This window comes from Stenella coeruleoalba, assembly GCF_951394435.1.
Source record: "Stenella coeruleoalba genome assembly, chromosome: 9".
NCBI lineage: Eukaryota > Metazoa > Chordata > Mammalia > Artiodactyla > Delphinidae > Stenella > Stenella coeruleoalba.
The window spans coordinates 99,992,687-100,015,083 of NC_137155.1; the positions used below are offsets into that span (position 1 = coordinate 99,992,687).

The following is a 22,397-nucleotide window of genomic DNA, read 5'->3' on the forward strand; positions in this document are numbered from 1 at the left end:
CTAAGGTTGGGCAGATGACAGCTGTGGGTGGGGTCTGTGGCTCAGCTGTGGTGGTAAGACGGTCTTTGGAAAAGGCAGAAAGAGGGCAAGGGAACAATTCAGATTTCTCTCTCTCAGCAGAGGGCCCCACTCCCCGCCTCTCATCTCCCGGTCTGCCTAACAGATCCCCCCCCGTTCAGATACCCTAATACCTTGTGCATATGCCATTTCGTATTTTTGCAAATGTATTTTCCTACTTAATCTTTAGAATTTGAAAGTTGCAAGGTATAATAGATATTATTAGTTCAATCTTTGTAGATAAGGTAATTGAGTCTCATAAAAATTGAAATAACGATATAAAGTAGCTCAGTCAAGGGCAAAATTTAGACCAGAACTAAGATCTGAATCTTAATCTAGAGTTATTCTGTATATTTTATAAAGAAATTTTTTTTTCTAAAAAATGGTGTATGTTTGTATGTGTTTCATGAGAAAGTACCTGTAGAACTGAGATTAGAGGATTGATGAGTAAGCATTCTTTGTCCCTAAGTCCTGAAGGTCAACTTCCTTGATGTGTTAAAACGACACGTATGGTAAGTACAATTTTAGACACAGGGTAGTAAAAGAATATTGCAATGTTTTAGAGTTTTGTTTCTTTTTAATCGTAAAGACGGATAATTTTTTTAAAATACACACTTTGACTTTATTCTATTTGAATAGTTATATCTAATAAGATAAAACCTCTTGCAAGGTTTCACAAACACCTGTTTCATGAAAATTCGTGCATCGATTTCACAGCACTGTGAGGAACCATTAACACATATTCTGCTTCTGACCAGATCTGGATGTGTGGAGGTAAGCTCTTCATCATCCCTTGCTCTAGAGTTGGACACGTTTTCCGGAAAAGGAGACCATATGGCTCTCCAGAGGGCCAGGACACCATGACACACAACTCCCTGCGGCTGGCACATGTCTGGTTGGATGAGTATAAGGTGAGATTAAATCTCTCACCGAGAAGGATGGATGATAAGGCCAGTAACTCCGTTGGCTTTGGTTGCTTTTCTCTCTTCTCTTCACCCAGTCTTTCACTCATTTTTGTTGAGACTGCTTTTTAAATTTCCCAAGCATCTAGTCTGTGAGAGGTAATATAGTCGCCAGCACCAGAAGAAACTGTGCTTCTCCTCAGTTTCTTTGTCCTCCTGTCCCCTCCTGTGACTCCCACAGAGCCTGGCTCCTCTGCTCACTGGGCTTTGCTCTGACCCAGTCCCCCTGCTTCCCCTGTCAAGACCCTGTGCACATTGTATTCCTTCCCACCTCCTCTTCTGCCATACGCAGCTCTCAGTATTTTCTTTGTAATGGCTTTTTTGAGGTGTGATTCATTTAAACAAAAAAATCTATTGTTTTTCATTTTTAAATTCAGGAGCAGTATTTTTCCTTAAGACCTGATCTGAGAACCAGAAGCTATGGAAATATCAGTGAGCGCGTTGAGTTGAGGAAGAAGTTGAATTGTAAATCATTTAAATGGTATTTGGATAATATTTACCCAGAGATGCAGATATCTGGGTCCAATGCCAAACCCCAGCAACCCATTTTTATCAATAGAGGGCCAAAACGCCCCAAAGTCCTCCAACGTGGAAGGGTAAGAAAGTGATCCTAGCAAAATGTTTCATTAAATGTTGTGTGATACAATAAATGACATTGTAGACGTAAAATATTTAAGGATAGCCCCTGGCTTGCCTTCCATTATGTTCCTTTTAGGAGAATTTCCTCTACTCAGGTGTAAGACCTTAGAAATTTTGATATCTTTCCTGTTTATATTAAGATCCTTTACCTGCCAGTGTTAAAGGGAACATGGCTTCTCTAAGTTATGTGCTGGCTTCCAAGAGGATAGCTATAAATGTGAATATACAAATAAAGGCAATGTGAGTGAGTGTAAAAGTCACTTGTTAGAGACCAGGCCAAAAAGGAAAACAAAGGAGAAATGGGGCAGCTGTATCCTGCTGGCCTCAGCTCTGGAACTGAGTGCAGACAGGAAGGGAAAAAGGGTGGTCAGGGTCTAAGTGGTGGTACCAAGTCAGGTTTTACATCCGACGTCCTGAGCAGTCATCCGAGCTTAGCAGAAACCCATTGATCAACCGCAATTCTTCAGATATTCCCTTTTTGGTTCTTATAAAATTTCTTCAGTTTTATAATAACACTTCAATTTTAGATGTCTAGCCATAAAATCATACCTTTTTCTTGAATCATTTCTTAGAATTTGCTTCCTGAAAGTGTAGATATTTGTAATTGTTGCCCGAATTTCCCTTTTGTTATAAAGAAGGCATCCCTCTCCTGGTTCTTTCACAATGCCAGCAATTCTTAAGTGGCTAGAATTAAGCCTAGAGCCTTCTCCTATCTTGTTGTTCTATCTTATAAAAGTCATCAAGGTGTTTCTTATTATTAGGTGTTTTCTCTTTAAGTAAAAATAGGTACCAGTGTATGTCCATACAGTTGAAATCCCTTACCATTATTATTTTTGCCTTGCATATCTAATCACATTTAATATTTAAACTAATCATTTTACTTAGACTAGATACTCTTTGCTTCTTTTATGTATCTCACCTCTGGCATTCCTATGGCATTTTTAATGTTTGTCTCCAGTTAGGTATGTGTATTTAATTACGTACTGTCTGTCTGTGCCTTTTGTTCTTATTTCCTGAGTTTCATTTTAAGGTATTTTAGTGGAGCGATGGTATTTAATTTCCTTCCTCCCCTATAGTAGATTAGTAAACTTGTATCTTTAGGTAGAATTTCTACTTGACACTGCCTGCATATATTGTTAAAATTGCCTATAACCTTGAAGTCTCTATTGTGATACTCCTATGTGCTAAAGCTAGAATTCAGTAATAAAAAATGCTTATCTTTTTATGACCTTTAGAATCCATACCTCTGGAATAATATTTTCATATTTCCTCTAAAACCTCCTTTTCTAGCATTCTAAGGCATCTTCTGACATTGGTCTTTCTATACCTACCAGCTTGTCAAGAGCAATCTCTTCTTTTACAGCTCTATCACCTCCAGACCCACAAATGTCTGGCAGCCCAGGGCCGCCCAAGTCAGAAAGGAGGCCTAGTAGTGCTTAAGGCATGTGACTACAGTGACCCAAATCAGGTGAGTCAGGCCTCTGGGCTCTCAGCCAGTCCATGGACAGTGTCCTTCAGTGAAGGAAAGGGAAGCTGCTGGCAGTCAGCCTTGAGGAGGGAGGGGCAGACATCAAGATTTTAATCTGACTTTTTAAAAACTATATTGTTTTGGGGTTTTTTGTTTGCTTTTTAAAATTTATTTTAATGAGGCATAGTTGATTTACAATGTTGTGTTAATTTCTACTGTACAGCAAAGTGATTCAGTTATACATATACTTTTCCATTATGGTTTATCACAGGGTATTGAATATAGTTCCCTGTGCTATACAGTATGACCTTGTTGTTTATCCATTCTCTATATAATAGTTTGCATCTGCTAATCCCAAACTCCCAATCTATCCCTCTCCCAACTCCCCTCCCCCTTGGCAGCCGCAAGTCTGTTCTGTGTCTGTTTTGTAGGTACGTTCATTTGTATCATTTTTTTTTAGATACCACAAATAAGTGATACCATATGATATCTGTCTTTCTCTTTCTGACTTCACTTAGTATGATAATCTCTAGGTCCATCCATGTTGCTACAAATGGCATTATTTCATTCTTTTTTATGACTGAGTAGTATCCCATTATATATATGTGCCACATCTTCTTTATCCATTCATTTGTTGATGGACATTTAGGTTGTTTCCATGTCTTGGCTATTGTGAATAGTGCTACTATGAACATTGGGGTGCAACGTATCTTTTCAAATTATGGTTTTCTCCAGATATATGCCCAGGAGTGGGATTGCTGGATCATATGGCAGCTCTATTTTAGTTTTTTGAGGAACTTCCGTACTGTTTTCCATAGTGGTTGCACCAGCTTACATTCCCACCAGCAATGTAGGAGGGTTCCCCTTTTCTCCACACCCTCTCCAGCATTTGTTATTTGTAGACTTTTTAATGATGGCAGTTCTGACCAGTGTGAGGTGGTACCTCATTGTAGTTTTGATGTGCATTTCTCTTATAAGTAGCAACGTTGAGCATCTTTTCATGTGCTTGTTGGCCATCTGTATGTCTTCTTTGGAGAAATGTCTGTTTAGGCCTTGTGCCCATTTTTCGATTGGGTTGTTTCTTTTTGTTGTTGTTGAGTTGTATAAGCTGTTTGTATATTTTGGAAATTAAGCCCTTGTCAGTCACATCATTTGCAAATATTTTCTCCCAGTCTGTAGGCTGTCTTTTCGTTGCTTACAGTTTCCTTTGCTATACAGAAGGCTTGTAGGTTTGATTAGGTCCCATTGTTTATTTTTGCTTTTTTTTTTTTTTTACCTTGGGAGACTGACCTAAGAAAACATTGGTACAATTAATGTCAGAGAATGTTTTGCCTTTGCCTGTGTTCTCTTTTAGGAGTTTTATGGTATCGTGTCTTGTATTTAAGTCTTGTGTATGGTGTGAAGGTGTGTTCTAACTTCACTGATTTACGTGCGGCTGTCCAGCTTTCCCAGCACCACTTGCTGAAGTTAGTTGTTTACGCTGGGAATGATTTTAGAGATCATCTATCTAATACTGTTGTGGTCTCCTTTGTACATTTTCCCTACCTCTGGTCATTGTTTGTCATAGTAATATTTTGTTTGTTTAGAGCATTATTTGTACTTTGCAGTTACACAGAATGAATTTGAGTTATATAGAATTAATTGAAAGCTATATGAATTTGTTAGAAATGGCAAAGGACATGCATCTTCTTTCTGGCCCAGAACATTAAATCTGCATTGGATAAATCAGAATATCTTTTGTAGAGTTTTCTGTGAAATTGAGTTTTCCTAACTGATTTTTAGTAGTTCATCAGAGGAAACAGCACAATTTCAATTCATGTCATTCAAATAATTTATTCTCAACTTACGTGTCCTTTCAGCGATATTAAGTGAACCTAAAAATAAGCAGAAAACTTATTGCAAACTGCTTTGTATCTGATAAAATAGCCTAACCTAACATTGGTCTAATCTCCTAGTTGTAGTGCCTCAAGACTGTAATGCTCAGAACATGTCGTAAGTAAGCAAGCTTCATTTACTTACGTTTCCATCTGAGTGGTGGACGGGGTCATTCAAGAATGAAAAGAACACTTGGGCCCTTTTTGGATAGAGTGTGTCCTTTGAAATTTCATAGATCACATCTTATTTCTAGGAGAGTTCATGCACGCTATCTAAGGTGTTAACATACTGGAAAACATGGTTTAAAGAGGGTTTTGTGCCACGTCTGGGTGCGAGAGGTGTCAGTGTTGTAGACATGGAAGTGTTAAATTGTAGTGAGGTTTTGGTGGTTTAGTTTGTGGTAGGATGAGATTGGTGAAATTTGTTCCAGAAACTGCAAGAGGTTTGAGGAGATGGAGTTACACTCTCCTGCCTGTACTATGTTGTGACTGCACAGAATTGCACTTACACCCTAGCCACATGTGGCTGTTGGATTGGTAATTTTTTTTCATTTCCTCAGTCACACGTGGCGCACTCCCAGCGCTCGGAGCCGCGTGTGGAGATTATAAAGCACCAGCGTCTGTGTTTGCTGGGGCTGTCATGGCGCCGATGGGGAGCCTTCTCTTCGTACCAAGAGGCAGCACACATACGTCTTGGGCCTGTAGGTAGAAGCAGTAATGAATAAAATAATTGAGAGGATAGGAGAAAATGTTTTCCTTTTCAATTTAGTGATGGTGCATGTTGGAAAATAAATTTATTCATTGCACTTGGCCATTTCAGCCAGTTTCAGGCCTTTGTTCTTGAAAATAATCTGAGACACCATAAAGACAACTATCCTCAAAGATCATTTGCACGTCTAAGGAGAATCCTGCTTTGGGGCCATCAATGAAATTGTAATCTCAGTGCAAATGTTATTATGAGCACAGTCATCACTGCCCAACACATGAGGGAAATATGAAAATCATAGCCTCATGTGTTTTCTTTGTACAGAAGGCAAACCAGCCCCCTCACTGGGCTCCTTCAGTTCTACACAGTGTGAGAATTAAAAGCGTTGTGTAATTGCGAAATCCTGGAATTGGGGAAGATCTACAATCTTGTGCTCAAATACAGTCAATTAAGTTAATTCAACCACTGCTCACATTTCTTCCTGGAATTGCACCTCACTTTCTCCTGTGTTAATTCACTCCATTTTCAGATAACTAAGCTGGTCTGTTCCTGCTGCAAGAGACCATACAAAATAAATCCCTTCTTCCACAAATGTGTGAAGTGTCGTGCCGTCTGCTTCTCAGAATCTGAAGCAAAACTTGAGGTTTTGATCTTTCATTTTCTTCCTTAGATTTGGATTTATAATGAAGAGCACGAATTGGTTTTAAACAATCTCCTTTGCCTGGATATGTCAGAGACTCGCTCGTCAGACCCCCCACGACTCATGAAATGCCACGGGTCAGGAGGATCCCAGCAGTGGACCTTTGGGGTGAGGAGACAGACAAGGCTGAGGGAGGGAGCACGGCAGAGGGGCTCATGTCCTGCTTACCTTATAGAAGGTTGTTCTGAGTTTGTAGCATCCCGCAAATAAGTAAGTAATGTGAAATGTTCCACGTCTCTTCTAGATTACTGTCTCTTCTTTACCATATTCTGGCAATAAGTTTTTTAACTTAAAGCAAGTAACTGGTGGTATTTTTTTCTTGCCACCACTTTATTTTCAGAGGAATAATCGGCTGTACCAGGTGTCAGTTGGACAGTGCCTGAGAGCGGTCGATCCACTGAGTCGCAGAGGCTTTGTCGCCATGGCCATCTGTGATGGCTCCTCGTCACAGCAGTGGCATTTGGAAGGTTAGGGTGGACGCTGTGGCTGCAACGGTGATTTGTCATGCTCGTCCTCAACACGGAGACGCCTGGGACCCTAGCAGAGGTGAGACAGCAGCCACAGTAGAGGTCACGGCCCCGAGTGACCATCGGGAGGTGAAGAAGTATGGTTCACCAAGAGGTTCAGGTCATTTCTCAGCTGCTGTTAAGGAATTTCTTACTTACGGTAGGAAACCAGAATGCAGTATTAACTCTCTAAAGAGTCAGGTTTGTATAGAAGGATAAAGCCCAGGAAATTGACATGTCTATTCAAATTTATTTATGCTTCCTTTTAATCCCCTTAAATAATGGAGTGGCGTTTATCTGATCAGGAACTTGTCATGATTTCCTTTCTTAGAAGATTTTGTAGATGACAGTTAATTTTTTTTTTAAATTTCTAATACCATGTTCTAAATAGTTTTAAATAAACTGACTGAATCCACATTACGTTTAACTTCAGAAGGCATCATTTATAAGATTATATTTAAGAGAGTTAACTATTATAAATTATTTTGATGAATTATGGTACTATATACATTTACAATAAAGGATCCTTTTAATTATCTAGGATTTCTTGTCTTCTCTTTCATTTTGTATTGGGGTCTCTGGTCTGAGTTATCCTGTGTATGTGATACATGCTAAGAGAGGCACAGGGATTCGGCTGATGAACCAATAACAGGTAGGTGGCAGCCCTAACCTTAGGGATGTTTCAGTTTCTTAGCTTGAACTGTGTGAGAGTCTGAAGCTGAACGTATGTGAATTTGAATACTTTAAAGTTACCTGTGAAACACCCAGGTAGAGTTGTTAAATAGGTGTTAAAAGTTATTTGGATATAGAGGTCAGGATTTCAGAAGATAGATATATTTCAGTTAGAGATATAAATTTAGGAATCATCTGTATATACTGTAAATGTCCTAATATAAAGTGAGTTTTTTCCCACCAAAATTACATCTCAGAGGAGACATAGTCTCATAGGGTATTTTTTCAGTTATTTTATCTGGACACACAAAGCAGTTTAAGTACCAATTTGAAACATGCTGGAGAATAATATATTCGTATTTATACTAAACATTTTGTCTGTCATTTAACTTTAAAGACCAGATGGTGGTACATATAGGATACAAAAAGCAAGATGATTAAATACAAGAAAATCACATTAAATGTAATTTGATTAAATGTGAATGGGTCCAGTTGACCCCGGCTTGTGTCCGCACGGCCTCACCAAGTGTTGTCAGACGACCTGCGTGAGGGCCCTCAACTCTTGGAAACGAAGTCCAGCCCCCGTGGCACCTTGGAAGCTCCTAAGTTAGGTGGAGATTGGCCAGGATGGCGAAGTAGAAAGACCCTGAACTCACCTGCTCTAATGGGCACACCAAAATTACAACTATTTGCAGAACAACCATTGATGATAAAGACCAGAACCTACCAACCAGAAAAGAGCTACTACAACCAAACAACGAGACAGGTAGGAGGGATGGAGTCGCCACTGCAGTCAAGTCCCATACCCTGGGTGCGTGACCCACAAATGGGAGAATAACTAACTACAATTGTAAAGGTCCTACGAAAGGAGTGTGAAGGGTCCAAACCCCACATTGAGCTCCCCAGCCCGGGGGTCTCACACTGGGAAGACAAGCTCCAAGAGAGTAGTTGGCTTAAAGGCCAGGGGGCTTGCTTTCAGGAGTCACAGAGGGCTGAGGGAGGTACAGCCTTCACCCTTAAAGGATGCACGCAAAATCTCACATGCTCCGGGAACCCAGGGCAGAAGCAGTAATTTGGAAGGAGCCTGGGTCAGACCTACCTGCTGATCTTGCAGAGTCTCTGGGAGAGGCAGGAGGCAACTGGAGCGCCCCCTGGGGACACAGATGCTGGTGGCAGCCATTTCTGGCAGCTAGTTCTATCGTGGGGACACTGGTGCTGGTAAGCACCATTTTGGAATCCTCCCTCTAGCCTATTAGCCTCAGGACCCAGCCGTGCTCTGGCCCAACAGCCTGCAGGCACTAGTGCTGGCACACTTCAGGCCAAGCAGCTAAGTCTGGGCACAGGCACAGCCCCACTCACCAACAGACAGGCTGCCTTAAGACCCCCTGAGCTGGCTGCCCCTGGACATGGCCCTGCCCACCAGAGGGCCCAGGACTTGGCCCCAACACCAGTGTGCAGGCACAAGACCCAGGAACCTCCAGTCAAAGACCTTGGGCCCCCGTGCCTCCCGTCAACAGGCCTCCTCTAGCCTCAGAACCAGCCTCATCCACCAGCCAAAAGAAAACCAAAGCCCTGCAGCCTGCGGCCCCAGTCCACCTACTAGCAGGTTAGATCCTGACCTGGGACTAGCTGGGCCCTGGCCCTGCCCACTAGCAGGCCAACGTAAGTTTCAGGACATCCTGGACCCTGCAGCCAACTGTCAGGAACTGGCCCTACCCATCAGCAATCTGATACCAGCTGTGGGACTCCTGGGCCCTGGAACCAGACTGCAGGACCTTGCTCCGTCCACCAGTAGGCTGGCACTAACCCCAGGGCCTGGCTTCACCCACCTGTGGGCAGGGAGCAGCCCCAGGGGGTCTACAGCCGGACACCTCGCGACTCAGCCCTGTCAACCAGCAGCCTCTGCGCAAGGCAGGGCCAAGCCTACTAGACTGCCCACAGTAGTCAGCCCGCCACAACAGAAGGACCCACACAGCCCTCATAGGGGGAAACCCCAGGGCATACAGCTCTGGTGAGGAGAGGGGAGTGTGCTGCTCGCATGGGTATCTCCTACAAAAGGCTCCTTCACCAAGATTGGGAGACGTAACCAACCTACAAGACACATACAAATAGGACATTAGGCAAAAGGGGGTGACAGGGGAACATGTTCCCAACAGAGGACCAAGAAGAACTAAGTGACGTGGAGACAGGCGACCTACCCAAAAAGAGCTGAGGGTAGTGGTCGTAAAGATGATGAAGGAGCTTGGAGAAGAATGGGTGCACAGAGCAAGAAGCTAGAAGCTTTTAACAAAGAGGAAATATAAAGAACAACCTAACATGAGGAATTCAATAACTGAAATGCAAAGTACACTAGAAGGAATTAATAGTAGACTAAATGGGGCTTCCCTGGTGGCGCAGTGGTTGAGAGTCCGCCTGCCGATGCAGGGGACACGGGTTCGTGCCCTGGTCCAGGAAGATCCCGCATGCCGCAGAGTGGCTGGGCCCGTGAGCCATGGCCGCTGAGCCTGTGCGTCCGGAGCCTGTGCTCCGTAATGGGAGAGGCCGCAGCAGTGAGAGGCCCACGTACCGCAAAAACAAAAACAAAAAACAACAAAAAAAACAGTAGACTAACTGATACAGAGGAACAATGAGCTGGAAGACAGTGGTGGAAATCACTGGTGCTGAACAGAAAAAAAGAATGAAAAGAAATGAGGACAGTTTGAGAGACCTCTTGGGCATCAACAAATGCACTAATATTCACATTATAAGGGTTCCAGAAGGAGAAAAAAGAGAGAGGCGCTGAGAACATATTTGAAGACACAATAGCCAAAAACTTCCCTAACTTGGGAAAGGAAACAGATATCTCAGTCCAGGAAGCACAGAGAACCCCATACAGGATTAACCCAAGGAGGAATACACCATGACACATTGTAATTGAGATGGCAGAAATTAAAGAGAAAATATTTAAAGCAGCAAGGGAAAAGCAACAAGTTACTTACAAGGGAGCTCCCATAATATCAGCTGAATTTTCAGCAGAAACACTGCAGGCCAGAAGGGAGAGGCATGGTATATTTAAAGTGATAAAAGGGGAAAACCTACAACCAAGAATACTCTACCCAACAAGGCTCTCATTCAGATTTGATGGAGAAATCAGAAAGTTTTACAGAGAAGCAGAAGCTGAAAGAGTTCAAAAACCAGCTTTACAAGAAATGTTAAAGGAACTTTTCTAAGCGGAAAAGGAAAAGCCACAGCTAGAAACATGAAAATTACGAAACGAAACAGCTCATCAGTGAAGGCAAAGATAAAGGTAGGAAATCATCCATGTACAAAGTTAGGGTTAAAAGACAAAGTTGTAAAATCATTTATATCCACAATAAGCAGTTAAGGAATACACAAAATAATTAGGTGCAGAATACGAAGTCAGAAACAGTAATCATGAGGGGAGGGGAGTACAAATGCAGGATTGCTAACATGCATTTGAAATCGAGAGATCAGTAACTGAAAACATACATACATACATACATACTCATATACACACACATCTCATGGTAGCAACAAACCAGAAGCCTATAATAGATACACAAAAAGGGAAAAGGAATCCAAGCATAACACTAAAGATAGCCATTAAGTCACAAGAGACAAAAACAAAAGAAGGAGCAAAAAAGACCTACAAAAACAGTATGACAATAAGAATGTACATATTAATGATTACTTTAAATGTAAATGGACTAAATGTTTCAATCAAAAGACACAGAGTGGTTGAATGGATACAAAAACAAGACCTCTACATATGCTGCCTACCAGAGACTAAGTTCAGATCTAAGGACACTCACAGACTGAAAGTGAGGGAATGGAAAAACATATTCCATGCAAACAGAAGTCAAAGACAGAGTAGCACTACTTACATCAGACAAAATAGACTTTAAAACAAAGACTGTTACAAGAGACAAAGAAGGACATTACATAATGATCAAGGGCTCAGTTCAAGAAGATGATTTAACAATTGTAAACATATATGCACCCAACATAGGAGCACCTAAATACATAATAGCAAATATTAACAGATGTAAAGGGGAAAATCAACAGTAACACAACAATAGTAGGGGACTTTTAACACCCCACTTATATCAATATACAGATAATCCAAACAAAATCAATAAGGAAACACTGGCCTTAAATGACAGATCAGATGGACTTAACAGATTTATATAGAACATTCCATCCAGAAGCAGCAGAATACACATTCATTCTTTCAAGTGCATGGGGGAACTTTCTCCGGGATAGATCACATGCTAGGCCACAAACCAAGCCTTGGCAAATTTAAGAATGAAATCATGTCAGGCATCTTTTCCAACCACAACAGTATGAGACTAGAAATCAACTACAAGAAAAGAACCCTGCAAAAACCACAAACACGTGGAGGCTAAATAATAAACTACTAAATAACCACTGGATCTATGAAAAAAACAAAGAGGAAATAAAAAAAAAATACCCAGAGGCAAATGAAAACCCAATGATCCAAAATCTATGGGATGCAGCAAAAGCAGTTCTAAGAAGGAAGTTTACAGCAATAGGAGCTTACCTCAGGAAACGAGAAAAATCTCAAACAACCTAACCTTACACTTAAAGGAACTAGAAAAAGAATAACAAAACTCAACATTAGTAGAAGGAAAGAAAGATCAGAGCAGAAATAAATGAAGTAGAGACTAAAAAAAAAACATAGGAAAGATCAATGAAACTAAGGTTGGTTCTTTGAAAAGATAACAAAACTGATAAACCTTTAGCCAGACTCATCAAGAAAAACACATGGACTTCCCTGGTGGTGCAGTGGTTAAGAATCCGCCTGCCAATCCAGGGGACATGGGTTCAAGCCCTGGTCCGGGAAGATCCCACATGCCACGGAGCAACTAAGCCCGTGCGCCACAACTACTGAGCCTGCGCTCTAGAGCCCGCGAGCCACAACTGAGCCTGCGCCCTAGAGCCCGTGAGCCACAACTACTGAAGCCCTTGCACCTAGAGCCCGTGCTCTGCAACAAGAGAAGCCACCGCAATGAGAAGCTCATGCACCGCAACGAAGAGTAGCCCCCGCTCGCCACATCTAGAGAAAGCCCGCGTGCAGCAACGAAGACCCAATGCAGCCATAAATAAATAAATTAATTAATTAATTTAAAAAATAACAGTATACTAAGAGGATCAAACACCATGATGAAGTGGGATATATCTCAAGGATGCAAGGATTTTTCGGTATTTACAAATCAAAGCAAAAGCTTCATCTGCCGCTCCCCATCGCCTGCATTACCGCCTGGACCATCCCCCCACCTGCCATCCATGGAAAAATTATCTTCCATGAAACCAGTCCCTGGTGCCAAAAAGGTTGGGGACCACTGCTGTTGGTAAGGACACAAATTGGTGCAGCCACTATGGTAAACAGGATGGATCTTTCCCAAAAAACTAAAAATAGAGTTGCCGTATGATCCAGCAGTCCCACTCCTGGGCATGTATCTGAAGAAGAAAAGACACTAATTCGAAAAAATACATGCACCCCAGTGTTCATAGCAGCATTATATACCATAGTCAAGATATGCACACAACCTAAGTGTCCACCAGCAGGTGAATGGATAAAGATGTGTGTACACACACACACAGCCACACACCCACAATGGAATACTACTCAGCCACAAAAAAGAATGAAATTGTGCCATTGGTAACAATATGGATGTACTTGGAGGGTATTATGCTAAATGAAGTAAGTTGGAGAAAGACAAATACTCTGATATCACTTACATGTGGAATCTAAAAAATAAAACAAACTAGGAATATAACAAAGAAGAAACCGACTCACAGACACAGAGAACAAACTAGTGGTTACCAGTGGGGAGAGGGAAGGGGGTGGGGGGGGCAAGACAGGGTTAGGGGGTTAAGAGGTACAAACTACTATGTATAAAATAAGCTACAAGGATATATTGTACAGCACATGGAATATAGCCAATATTTTATAATTGTAAATGGAGTATAACCTTTAAAAACTGTGAATCACTATGTTGTACACCTGAACCTTTATAACACTGTACATCAACTATACCTCAATAAAAAATAATTTTTTTTTTGTAACTGGGTCTAAGTGCCCCCAGTTAGATTGGATAAAAATGCAAGATCCAACTATATGCTGCCTATCAGAAACTCACTCTGAAGATGACGACACAAGTGAATTAAAAAGGAAAGGACGGGAGAATATGTATATGCCTGTTGAACACCAACTGGAAGACACCTAGAGTGGCTATATTAATATTAGACAAAGGAGATTTCGGAGCAAAGAATATTCCTAGGGATAGAGAGCGTTGTTTCATAATGATAAAGGTGTCAATTCATTAAGAGGAAATAATGTCTAGCATTTATATACGTAATAACACAACTTCAAAATATCAACATACATCATCAAACAACTGGATGAAACAGTAGGATATGGAAAACTTGAACAGTACTATTAACCAACTTGACATAGAGTACTCATTCTTTTCGAGTACACATGAAATATTTACCAACAGAGATCATATTCCACGATACTAAAGAAATCTCCATAAACTTTCTATACAGACTTATACAAATTCACCTCATGCAAATTACATTAGCAATCAATAACAAGAATAACAGTAATAGAAATCAATAATAAAAAGATACCTGGGGGAATTCTCTGGTGGTCCAGTGGTTAGGACTCTGCGCTTTCACTGCTGAGGGCCTGGGTTCAATCCCTGGTTGGGGAACTGAGATCCCGCAAGCGGCAATCAATCAATCAGCCAATAAAAAATACCTGGAAAATCTTCAGATATTTGAAAATCAACCAAGAACATACTTCCCAATACTCTGTAGGTCAAAGGAGAAATCAAAGGGCTATTTTCAGCTGCCTGAAGATGAAAACACAACCTACCAAAGACTGTAGGATGTAGCTAACTCAGTACTTGGAAACTTTACAAACTAGGCTGTATTAGAAAAGAATAAAAGTTTAAAATCAATGACAAGCTTCCACTTTAAAGTAGGAAAAGAAGAGCAAGTTAGAAAAGCAGAGGAGCAGAGGAAATATTAAATATTGGGATGGAAATGAATGAAAGAGAAAATAAAAAATTAATGAAACCAAAAGCTGGATCAAGAATATTAATCAAACTGTTAAAACCCTAGTCCAAAAGAAAGAGAAATTACCAGCATCAGTCGTGAGAGTGGCAACTTCACTAGAGATTCCACAGATGTTAAAAAAGATAAGCAACAGGAGCTCTCATTCACCGCTTGTGGGAACACAAAAGGGGGCAGCCTCTTTGGAAGATAGTTCGGCAGTCTTGCAAAACCAAATATACTCTTATCATACGATCAAAACCCTGCACACACATGTCTACAGCAGCTTTATCTGTCATTGCCAGAACTTGGAAGCAACTCAGATGTCCTTCAGTAGGTGAACGGATAAATAAACTGGTACACCTAGACAATGGAATATTTAGTGCTGAAAAGAAATGAGCTATCCAGCCACAGAAAAAAACATGGACAAATCTTAAATGTGTTATTACACAGAAAGAAGCCGCCTATAAAACCTACGTACTGTATTTTTCCAACCCTGTGACATTCTGGAAAAAGGAAAACCATGGAGACAGTAAAGTATCACTCGCTGCCAGCGGTGGGGCGGAGGGAGGAAGATGAACAGGCAGAGCACAGAGGATTCCTCAGGCAGTGAATCTCCTGCATATGCTACCGTAATGGTAGTTAAAACCCACAGAAGGCACCAAACCAAGAGTGAACTGTGACGTCAGCTATGGGCTTCGGGTGACAGTGATGTGTCAGGGCAGGTTAACGAGCTCTAACGAAGACCCCGCTCTGGCGCAGGGGTGTTGGTGGGGAAGCTGTGTGCTCTATGGTTCCTTCTCGATTCTGCCGTGAACCTAAGATTGCTGTAAAAAATAAACTGTATTTTATAAATGAGTAAGGGCTTATTAGGAACCACATTTCTGCCAATAAATTTGATATCTTAAGTGAAATGAATTCCTTGAAAGAAACAATTTCTTTGAAGAAGAAATAGATACCCTGACTGTCCCTACACCTGTTAAATAAATTGAATTTGTAGTTTAAAAACCTTTCCTCAAAGAAAACTGCAGGCACAGATGGTTTCACTGATGAATTTTATCAAACACTGGAGGAAAAAACTGTGTCAGTAATACACAACATTTTCTGGGAAACTTCTATGAAATTTTGACGTTATGAGCAAGCCTTAACTATTCATCTTAAAAGCAGTACACCAGGAAATCATAGGCCAGTGTCCTCCATGAATATAGAATTAAAATTCCCTTACAAAATATTGGCAAATCACATCCAGTATACGTAAGAAGGATGGTACATTATGAACAAGTGGGTTTTATCCCAGGAATGCAAAGCTGCTTTAAGATTACAGAATTAGTGTTAATTATGATTTAATAATACAAGAGAAAAGGCTTAGGATCTTGCAGGAAAATCAGAATTCAATACCCATTAACAGGAAAAAACTCAGCAAACTAGAACAGAAGGAAAATTCCTCAACCTGATAAAGGGCATCTATGGAGAACTATAGGTAGAGTATCATTAAAAACAAACAAATAAAAAACTGGTTTAGTAACAAGGTAAGGATGCCGTACTTACTACTTACATTCAACATTTGTAGTGAAAGCCTTAGCCACTGCTGTAGGCAAGAAAAAGCAATAAAAGGCATGTACATTGGAAAGGAAGACATAAAACTGTCGATCTGCAGACTATGACCAAGTGTGTAGAAAATCACAGGGGTTTTCAAAAATACTACTAGATAGAGTAAAGGACTCTATCAGGATCACAAGATAAAAGGTCAACATAAAAATGAATTGTGGGAATGCCCTGGTGGTCCAGTGGTTGGGACTCTCTCACTGCCAAGGGCCCGGGTTCGATTCCTGATCGGGGAACTGAGATTCTCACAAGCCATGCGGCCAAAAAAATAAAAAGACCCCACAAACTTATTAAAAGAAATAATAAAAACGAACTATACCTCTATATAGTACCAACGAACAGTTCAAAATAAAAAATAGTGGGATTGTAACTGCAATTTACAATAGCATCAAAAAATATGAAAACTTAATTTTAAGATTTGTGCGATAAGAAATACAAAACATTGCTGAGAGAAATTAAAACCTAAAGAGATGGAGAACTATGCTACATTCATGCATTAGAAAACAATATTGTTAGGATGTTAATTCTCTACAATTTGACCTACAGATTTAATACTATACTCCATCAAAATCCCAGCAGACTTTCTGTAGAAGGTGACAATCCAATTTTCAAATTTAGATTTATATGCAAACGCACAGGACTAAGAGTGGCCAAAGCAATTTTGTAAAGACTAAAGTTGGAGCACGTGCACCAATTCAAGACGGACCGTGATAATGACTCACAGATAAAGAATTGATTGGGGGAACAAAAATAGACCCACACATACATGGGCAATTGATTTTCAGCAAAGGAACCAAAACCCAGTGGGGAAAAACAATCTTTACAACAAATGGTGCTGGAAGAATTTTATATCCCTATGGACAGAAATGAACCTTGACCCCTACCTTATACCACACACAAAAATTACTTCAAGGTGGTCACAGATGTAAATAGAAAAAAAACTATACAGCTTTTAGAGGAAAACGAAGAATACCTTCATAACTTTAGGGGAGGCAAAGATTACTCACTGGAAGAAGTAGTCGTCAAAGATGAATGAATTGGACTTCATCAAAATTAAAAGCTTCTGCTCAAGACACCACTGAGAAAACAAAAAGGTAAACCACAGACTAGTACCCAGAGTGTATAAAGTGCTTAAAATTCAATTAATTTAAACCAATTTAAAAAATGGACAAAATACTTGAATAGACGCTTCACCAAAGATGTAGAAAATGGCTCAGCCTGTGAAAAGGTGTTAAATGTCACAGTTATCAGGGAAATGCAAAGTAAAGCCACAGTCAGATACCACTTCACACCCATTAAAATGGCTAAAAGACTGATGTGGGTTCTGAGATGGCAGAGAAGCCGTTGCAGCACAGCTTTCAGATGTTCCCCCAGTCGATCCCCACGTACAGTCAGAGCAGCTACACGGCCAAACCAAAGACCCGAGGATAACGTTTTCAAACTAACGAGGTGACAAGGTAGCCTCACCGTCTCTAAAATAAAGTGGGTAGGGAAACAAACTAACAGCTGTAAGCCCTGTGTTATTGCCACGCACATGACAGACAGAAAGCAAAAGGAAGCAGCAACAGAGCACCTGGTGGATCCCAGCACGAAAGAGACCGAAATCGGGAACAGGTATCAGCTGGAAACACGGTGGTGAGTCTGAGCGCAGCAGCGAAGCCGGGAGCAGCGCAGGCGGCCCACGCGCCCCAGTGCCTCTGAACTCTGGAAACTTCCCGCCACGGCTTCTTTCCAGGTCAGGGCCCCAGACTGGGGAGAAACCGCTGGGAGTAGAATAAAAATTGTGCGGGAGCGGTCCAACGGAGAAAAAGGACAGCTCAAACGTGGCTGCGGAGGCGGCGGCCAGGCACTCCCGGCAGCCGCTACCACGCTGTTCACGCATGCAACGGAAGACACCTTTGTCGTTCTCATCATCCACGTTATTCCAAGGCTTTCAGGAGATGTCTGCCAGAAATGGGGACAGAGACCAAAAATGCATCGATTACAAATCGCAGTAGCGCAGTTTACCCCCCGGTCTTCGAGCGTGGATCCCCAGTAGCCAAACCACCACAGAAGCCGAAAGGCATGGCACGTTACTGGACCACTCAGTCCTTAGCAACCATCCAGTCCGTCGTCATATCGTATGAGAATCTCCCAGGGTGAGGCCACCCGGGTTTGCAGGCTTCTATTCAGTCCAGTCAGGTTCCAAAAGCAGGAGTGGTCCCAGCCATATATGGCTTCCCCCTTTGAGGCATCTGGTACCATCTCTCAAGGTGCTAATGAAATATTAGATTCCCATCACATAACCCTTTATTCACTCCTTTACCCTCGGCTACTGTTTTCCCTTGTTTTCATTTATACCCAAACTTTTCCCACCTTTAGAAGGGACGGACATTCAGTTCGGTCACTGTGCTGGTCTACACTGCAGGAAGCAATACTAGTCTGGGAAGTCCTTGCCCCTCAGTCCACTCCCATTCAGAGAGGGTCCGGTTACCCAGTGTGCAGAACGAGCGGGCTGGCTTCAGCACCAGGCAATAAAGCTGGATTCACTGTTAGCCCCCGTCTTGCCACATGGGGGTGAGGGCACATCCTGTCCCTTCAGGCCCTTAGGAATTCTGACATAAAGGATACAACAGAAACAAAGACAAAAAGCATAGTTAGAAAACATCCCTGTCGACAGTCTTTGTACTTGCAGCCCCGGTCCTACGACCACTGCATCAAGTAGGGGAAAAAGCTGAGGTGACGTGGGGAAGAAAGAATGAAAGCACACCAGGAAGACAGGCTCCCAGAATCCATCAAAACTGTAACACTCGTTCAAAACGAACTAGAAGACGTAAGTCGTGTGAAATGACAACATAAAGCAGAATTTGAAAACTCACAGATGACAGAACTCAAGCAAAATTCTGAAATTAAAAGAAATTTCAGAAATGAATAAAAGGAACACAGCAGGGGTGAAGAAATATGGTAAATAATGCCTTTAAAGAAAACAGAATTTGATGAGAAGGAAAAAATTTGATCAGAAAGAAGTGAGAAAATTACTACATCTGTGGGGTCTGGGCTTGTCCTTCTGGGGTAAACAACTAGAAAAGTAGGAAAAGATACAGAATACGACTCTTTTCAAACACGGGATCACAGGACTGCAGGACAGTGTCCAGGGAACAAGGTGAGCCTCGCCTCACCCCAGCTTTCCGCCCTGAACTGAGACGGAGAACAGCTCGGGGAGGCCAACGGGGCCAGAATTTGCAGCACAGAATGTAGGGCCGGAGGGAGCACACAGAGAAAGGGTCTCTGCTTGAGTCCGGCCACATCACTGTTCACAGGTCATCGTGACCCCACGAGGCTGAGCTGAGAACACGTTCCAAGGAGAGAACGAGCCCTGGGAAGCTATGAACTGAACCACTTCCAGAGATCACCGCAGCCAAGACACGGCGCTGAGTAACAGGGGCATCCGTATGTTCCCCCAAAGGGCCAGGCCTCAGCAGTGAGGCCTAGTTAAGGCTCATCCTAAGGACGCTTGGAGAGCAGCTTCAAAAGGAGGGACCAATGCTGAAGCAGCTTAGCTGCTGCCAGAATGAGAACACAACACCATGCAGCCTTCAGCATGGAAGCGCAGACTCTGGGATCCAGCAAAAATCACTAGACGTGGAAAAGGCAAGAAAACGCGACCTGTGTCAGCAGGAGAAAAAAGAACAATCAGTTAACTAGAGACCCAGAAATGAAAGAGATGACAGAATTAGCATTCAACGGTTATTAAAAATAGCTCTTATAAAAACGTGCTGAAAGTTTTAAAGGAAAACGTGAACATGATGAGGAATGAAACAGTCAAATCAGAACTGTCAAGGTCATGAAAAGCAAGGCCAACCTGAGACACTGTCACCAGAGGGGACCAAAGAGACACGGTGACCGAATGCAGTGTGGTGGCCTGGATGGGGTCCTGGAACAGAAAAAGGACGTGACTGAAAACACTGGTGAAATCTGAACAACGTATGTAGTTTACTTAATAGGAACGCACCAAGGTTAATCTCTTCATTTCGACCAAAAGAATGTTCTATAAAATGTTAACATTAGGGGAGACGGGACAAGGGGTATTTGGGAACCCTCCGTATTATCTTTGCAACTTTTCTGTAAATCTAAAATTATCCCCAAATAAAACATTTATTTAAAAGTCCAGTAAATTGCTATAATGCAGTTTACTTGAGGTACATACCTGTAGATGTCCATCACAGCATTATTCATGAGGAAAAATTGTCAACGACCTAAACATCTTCTAGTTTTGTTGTTTTGGTTGTTGTGCCCCTCCCTCCTTTTGTTTTTAAGGATAAACATGGACATTTTATACATGTGTGTGTGTCTGTGGGTGAATGTGCTTGAATGCACATAAAATATTTCTGGACGGATCTGCAGGAAAACAGTAGCAGTGGTTTCCAGTGGGTGGGGAAACTGGCTGAGAGACACGGCATAGAGGAGACCTAGCTTTTACTATGTGCTTTCTGGTACATTTTGAATTTTCACCACGTGCAAATACTACTTAGAATAAAGGTCTAAATAATTTTGTAAACGTTCTGTTGCTTAAAAATATTGAAAACCACTGAGCTACACGATCTCTAGGTCTGACCTCTAGTGATTCCGTTATCCCAACACAAACATTTTTTATTAAATAAAAATAAGGGTATTTTAATTACAAAACGTCAAATATTTTTACACAGGTATTAATCTACACCGTCAAGAGTAATGTATCACTTTGTTTCAGAAATTGACCATCTCTGCTCCTCTGTCAGCTGGGTTCCAGGAGCTGGAAGCCCCCCTCTGGGATGGAGGGGCTGCTGGGGGCAGGGGGTCAGCGAGCACGCTGCGCCTGTGCCGGGGGGAGGAGGGGATCAGCTGGGCCCCAGTGGAAGCCGGGGGTGGGGAGGGAGAGGTGAGGAACCCACACACCTGCTCTTCTTTCTCCTCCTTCGGGCTGAAAGTGCCAGTCCCTGCCCTCAAAGAGTGATCTCAGCTGGCGAGACTGTCAAGTGAAAACTAAAGCTCTGCGCGTATGCGGCGCTCACGGGGGCGGGGAGGGCTTTCTGGGGGAGCAGTCTAGGCGGACCGCACAGAGGCCTGAACACACGTGTCCGGGGCAGGAGGTGGCAGGTTGCTTTTTCCTGCAGGTGAGGCCCCAGAGGACAGCTAGATGGTTGGTGCCTATTGGTGCCACCACCTCCAGGGTTAGGAAATCTTGGCGGACCAGCTCTGGGGAAGAAGAAGCTAAACACCGAGTCTTGGAAGTGTAGCTTTTCTGGTCACAGAAGCTGCTGTAATAGTGACAGGGCTGCCGACCGTCCCTGGCTTTGGAGCGAAGGAGGCAGATGCTTGGGAAGTTGTCACCGCGTGGAGGAGGGGGAGGTTTGGATGGGGCTGCAGAGGGCAAGCCGGCTGACGACAGAGGCCTGGGAGCGCCGCGCAGCCAGCGGCGGTGGGATGGGGGTGGGGGAGCAGAGGGCCAGCGGGTGCCGCGCCTGCTGGGACTTTCATGGAGCAAAGCAGGTGACGGTCGTAGCCAAAGAAACACAGGGGAGACACTTCCCACCTCAGTGGCTGCGGTAAGAACCGGGTTAAAAGAACTTCTGGGCCATAAGGAAGTCTTCAAATACGCGAACCCTGACCTGCAGTGAGAGAACGTCAGAAGCCCAGTCGGGAGCCTGCCCGGGGCGGGGGGTCTGGGCCGCAGCGAAGAGCCATGAACCTGACCCCGGAGGCCTCGGCTGCATCGGCGCGGCAAACGCCACACCCTCCTGGGAGAGAGAGACGCAGCCCAGCGAGACCCCCGCCGCCTCCGGCAGCTCGGGTGCACACGCCAGGGGGACAGGGATCCCAGAGAACCGGGAGTGGGGGACACGACGACAGCGAGAAGGGGCCTCTTCCCCCTTCCTACCAAGGAGACCGTGGGCTCAGTCCAGAAGATCACGAAAGTTTCGAGAACCCTGAGGAACCACGGGTGAGGCGTGTGCTGGTCCAGCCACCGTGGCAGGAACAGGACGGGTCCCGCCAGCCCTGAGTCCTCGCTGCTCAGGGCGGCCTCTCCTGGCCCCCACCCACCTCCCTCCTCCATCGCCAGCTCAAGAACCACCTGTCTTTGTCTGTGTCCCCATCGGGTTACAAGC

General features: G+C 43.0%; 1 protein-coding gene across 4 annotated transcripts in view; it reads left to right on the forward strand.

The window, feature by feature from the left end:
- GALNT11 (polypeptide N-acetylgalactosaminyltransferase 11) overlaps positions 1 to 7,329 on the forward strand; it is a 54,853-nt gene extending 47,524 nt beyond the window's left edge. For 3 of the 4 annotated variants that reach the window (XM_079931886.1, XM_079931885.1, XM_079931887.1), the window contains exons 8-12: positions 816 to 968; positions 1,397 to 1,615; positions 3,022 to 3,126; positions 6,377 to 6,514; positions 6,747 to 7,329. In XM_079931886.1, coding sequence (XP_079788012.1) covers positions 816 to 968; positions 1,397 to 1,615; positions 3,022 to 3,126; positions 6,377 to 6,514; positions 6,747 to 6,878 — 747 coding nt within the window. In that variant the 3' untranslated portion in view covers positions 6,879 to 7,329. Of the gene's footprint in view, positions 1 to 815; positions 969 to 1,396; positions 1,616 to 3,021; positions 3,127 to 6,376; positions 6,515 to 6,746 lie in introns of those variants that run through there. The other variant, XM_079931888.1, reaches the window with a different exon arrangement.
- Positions 7,330 to 22,397: the final 15,068 nt, after the last annotated feature.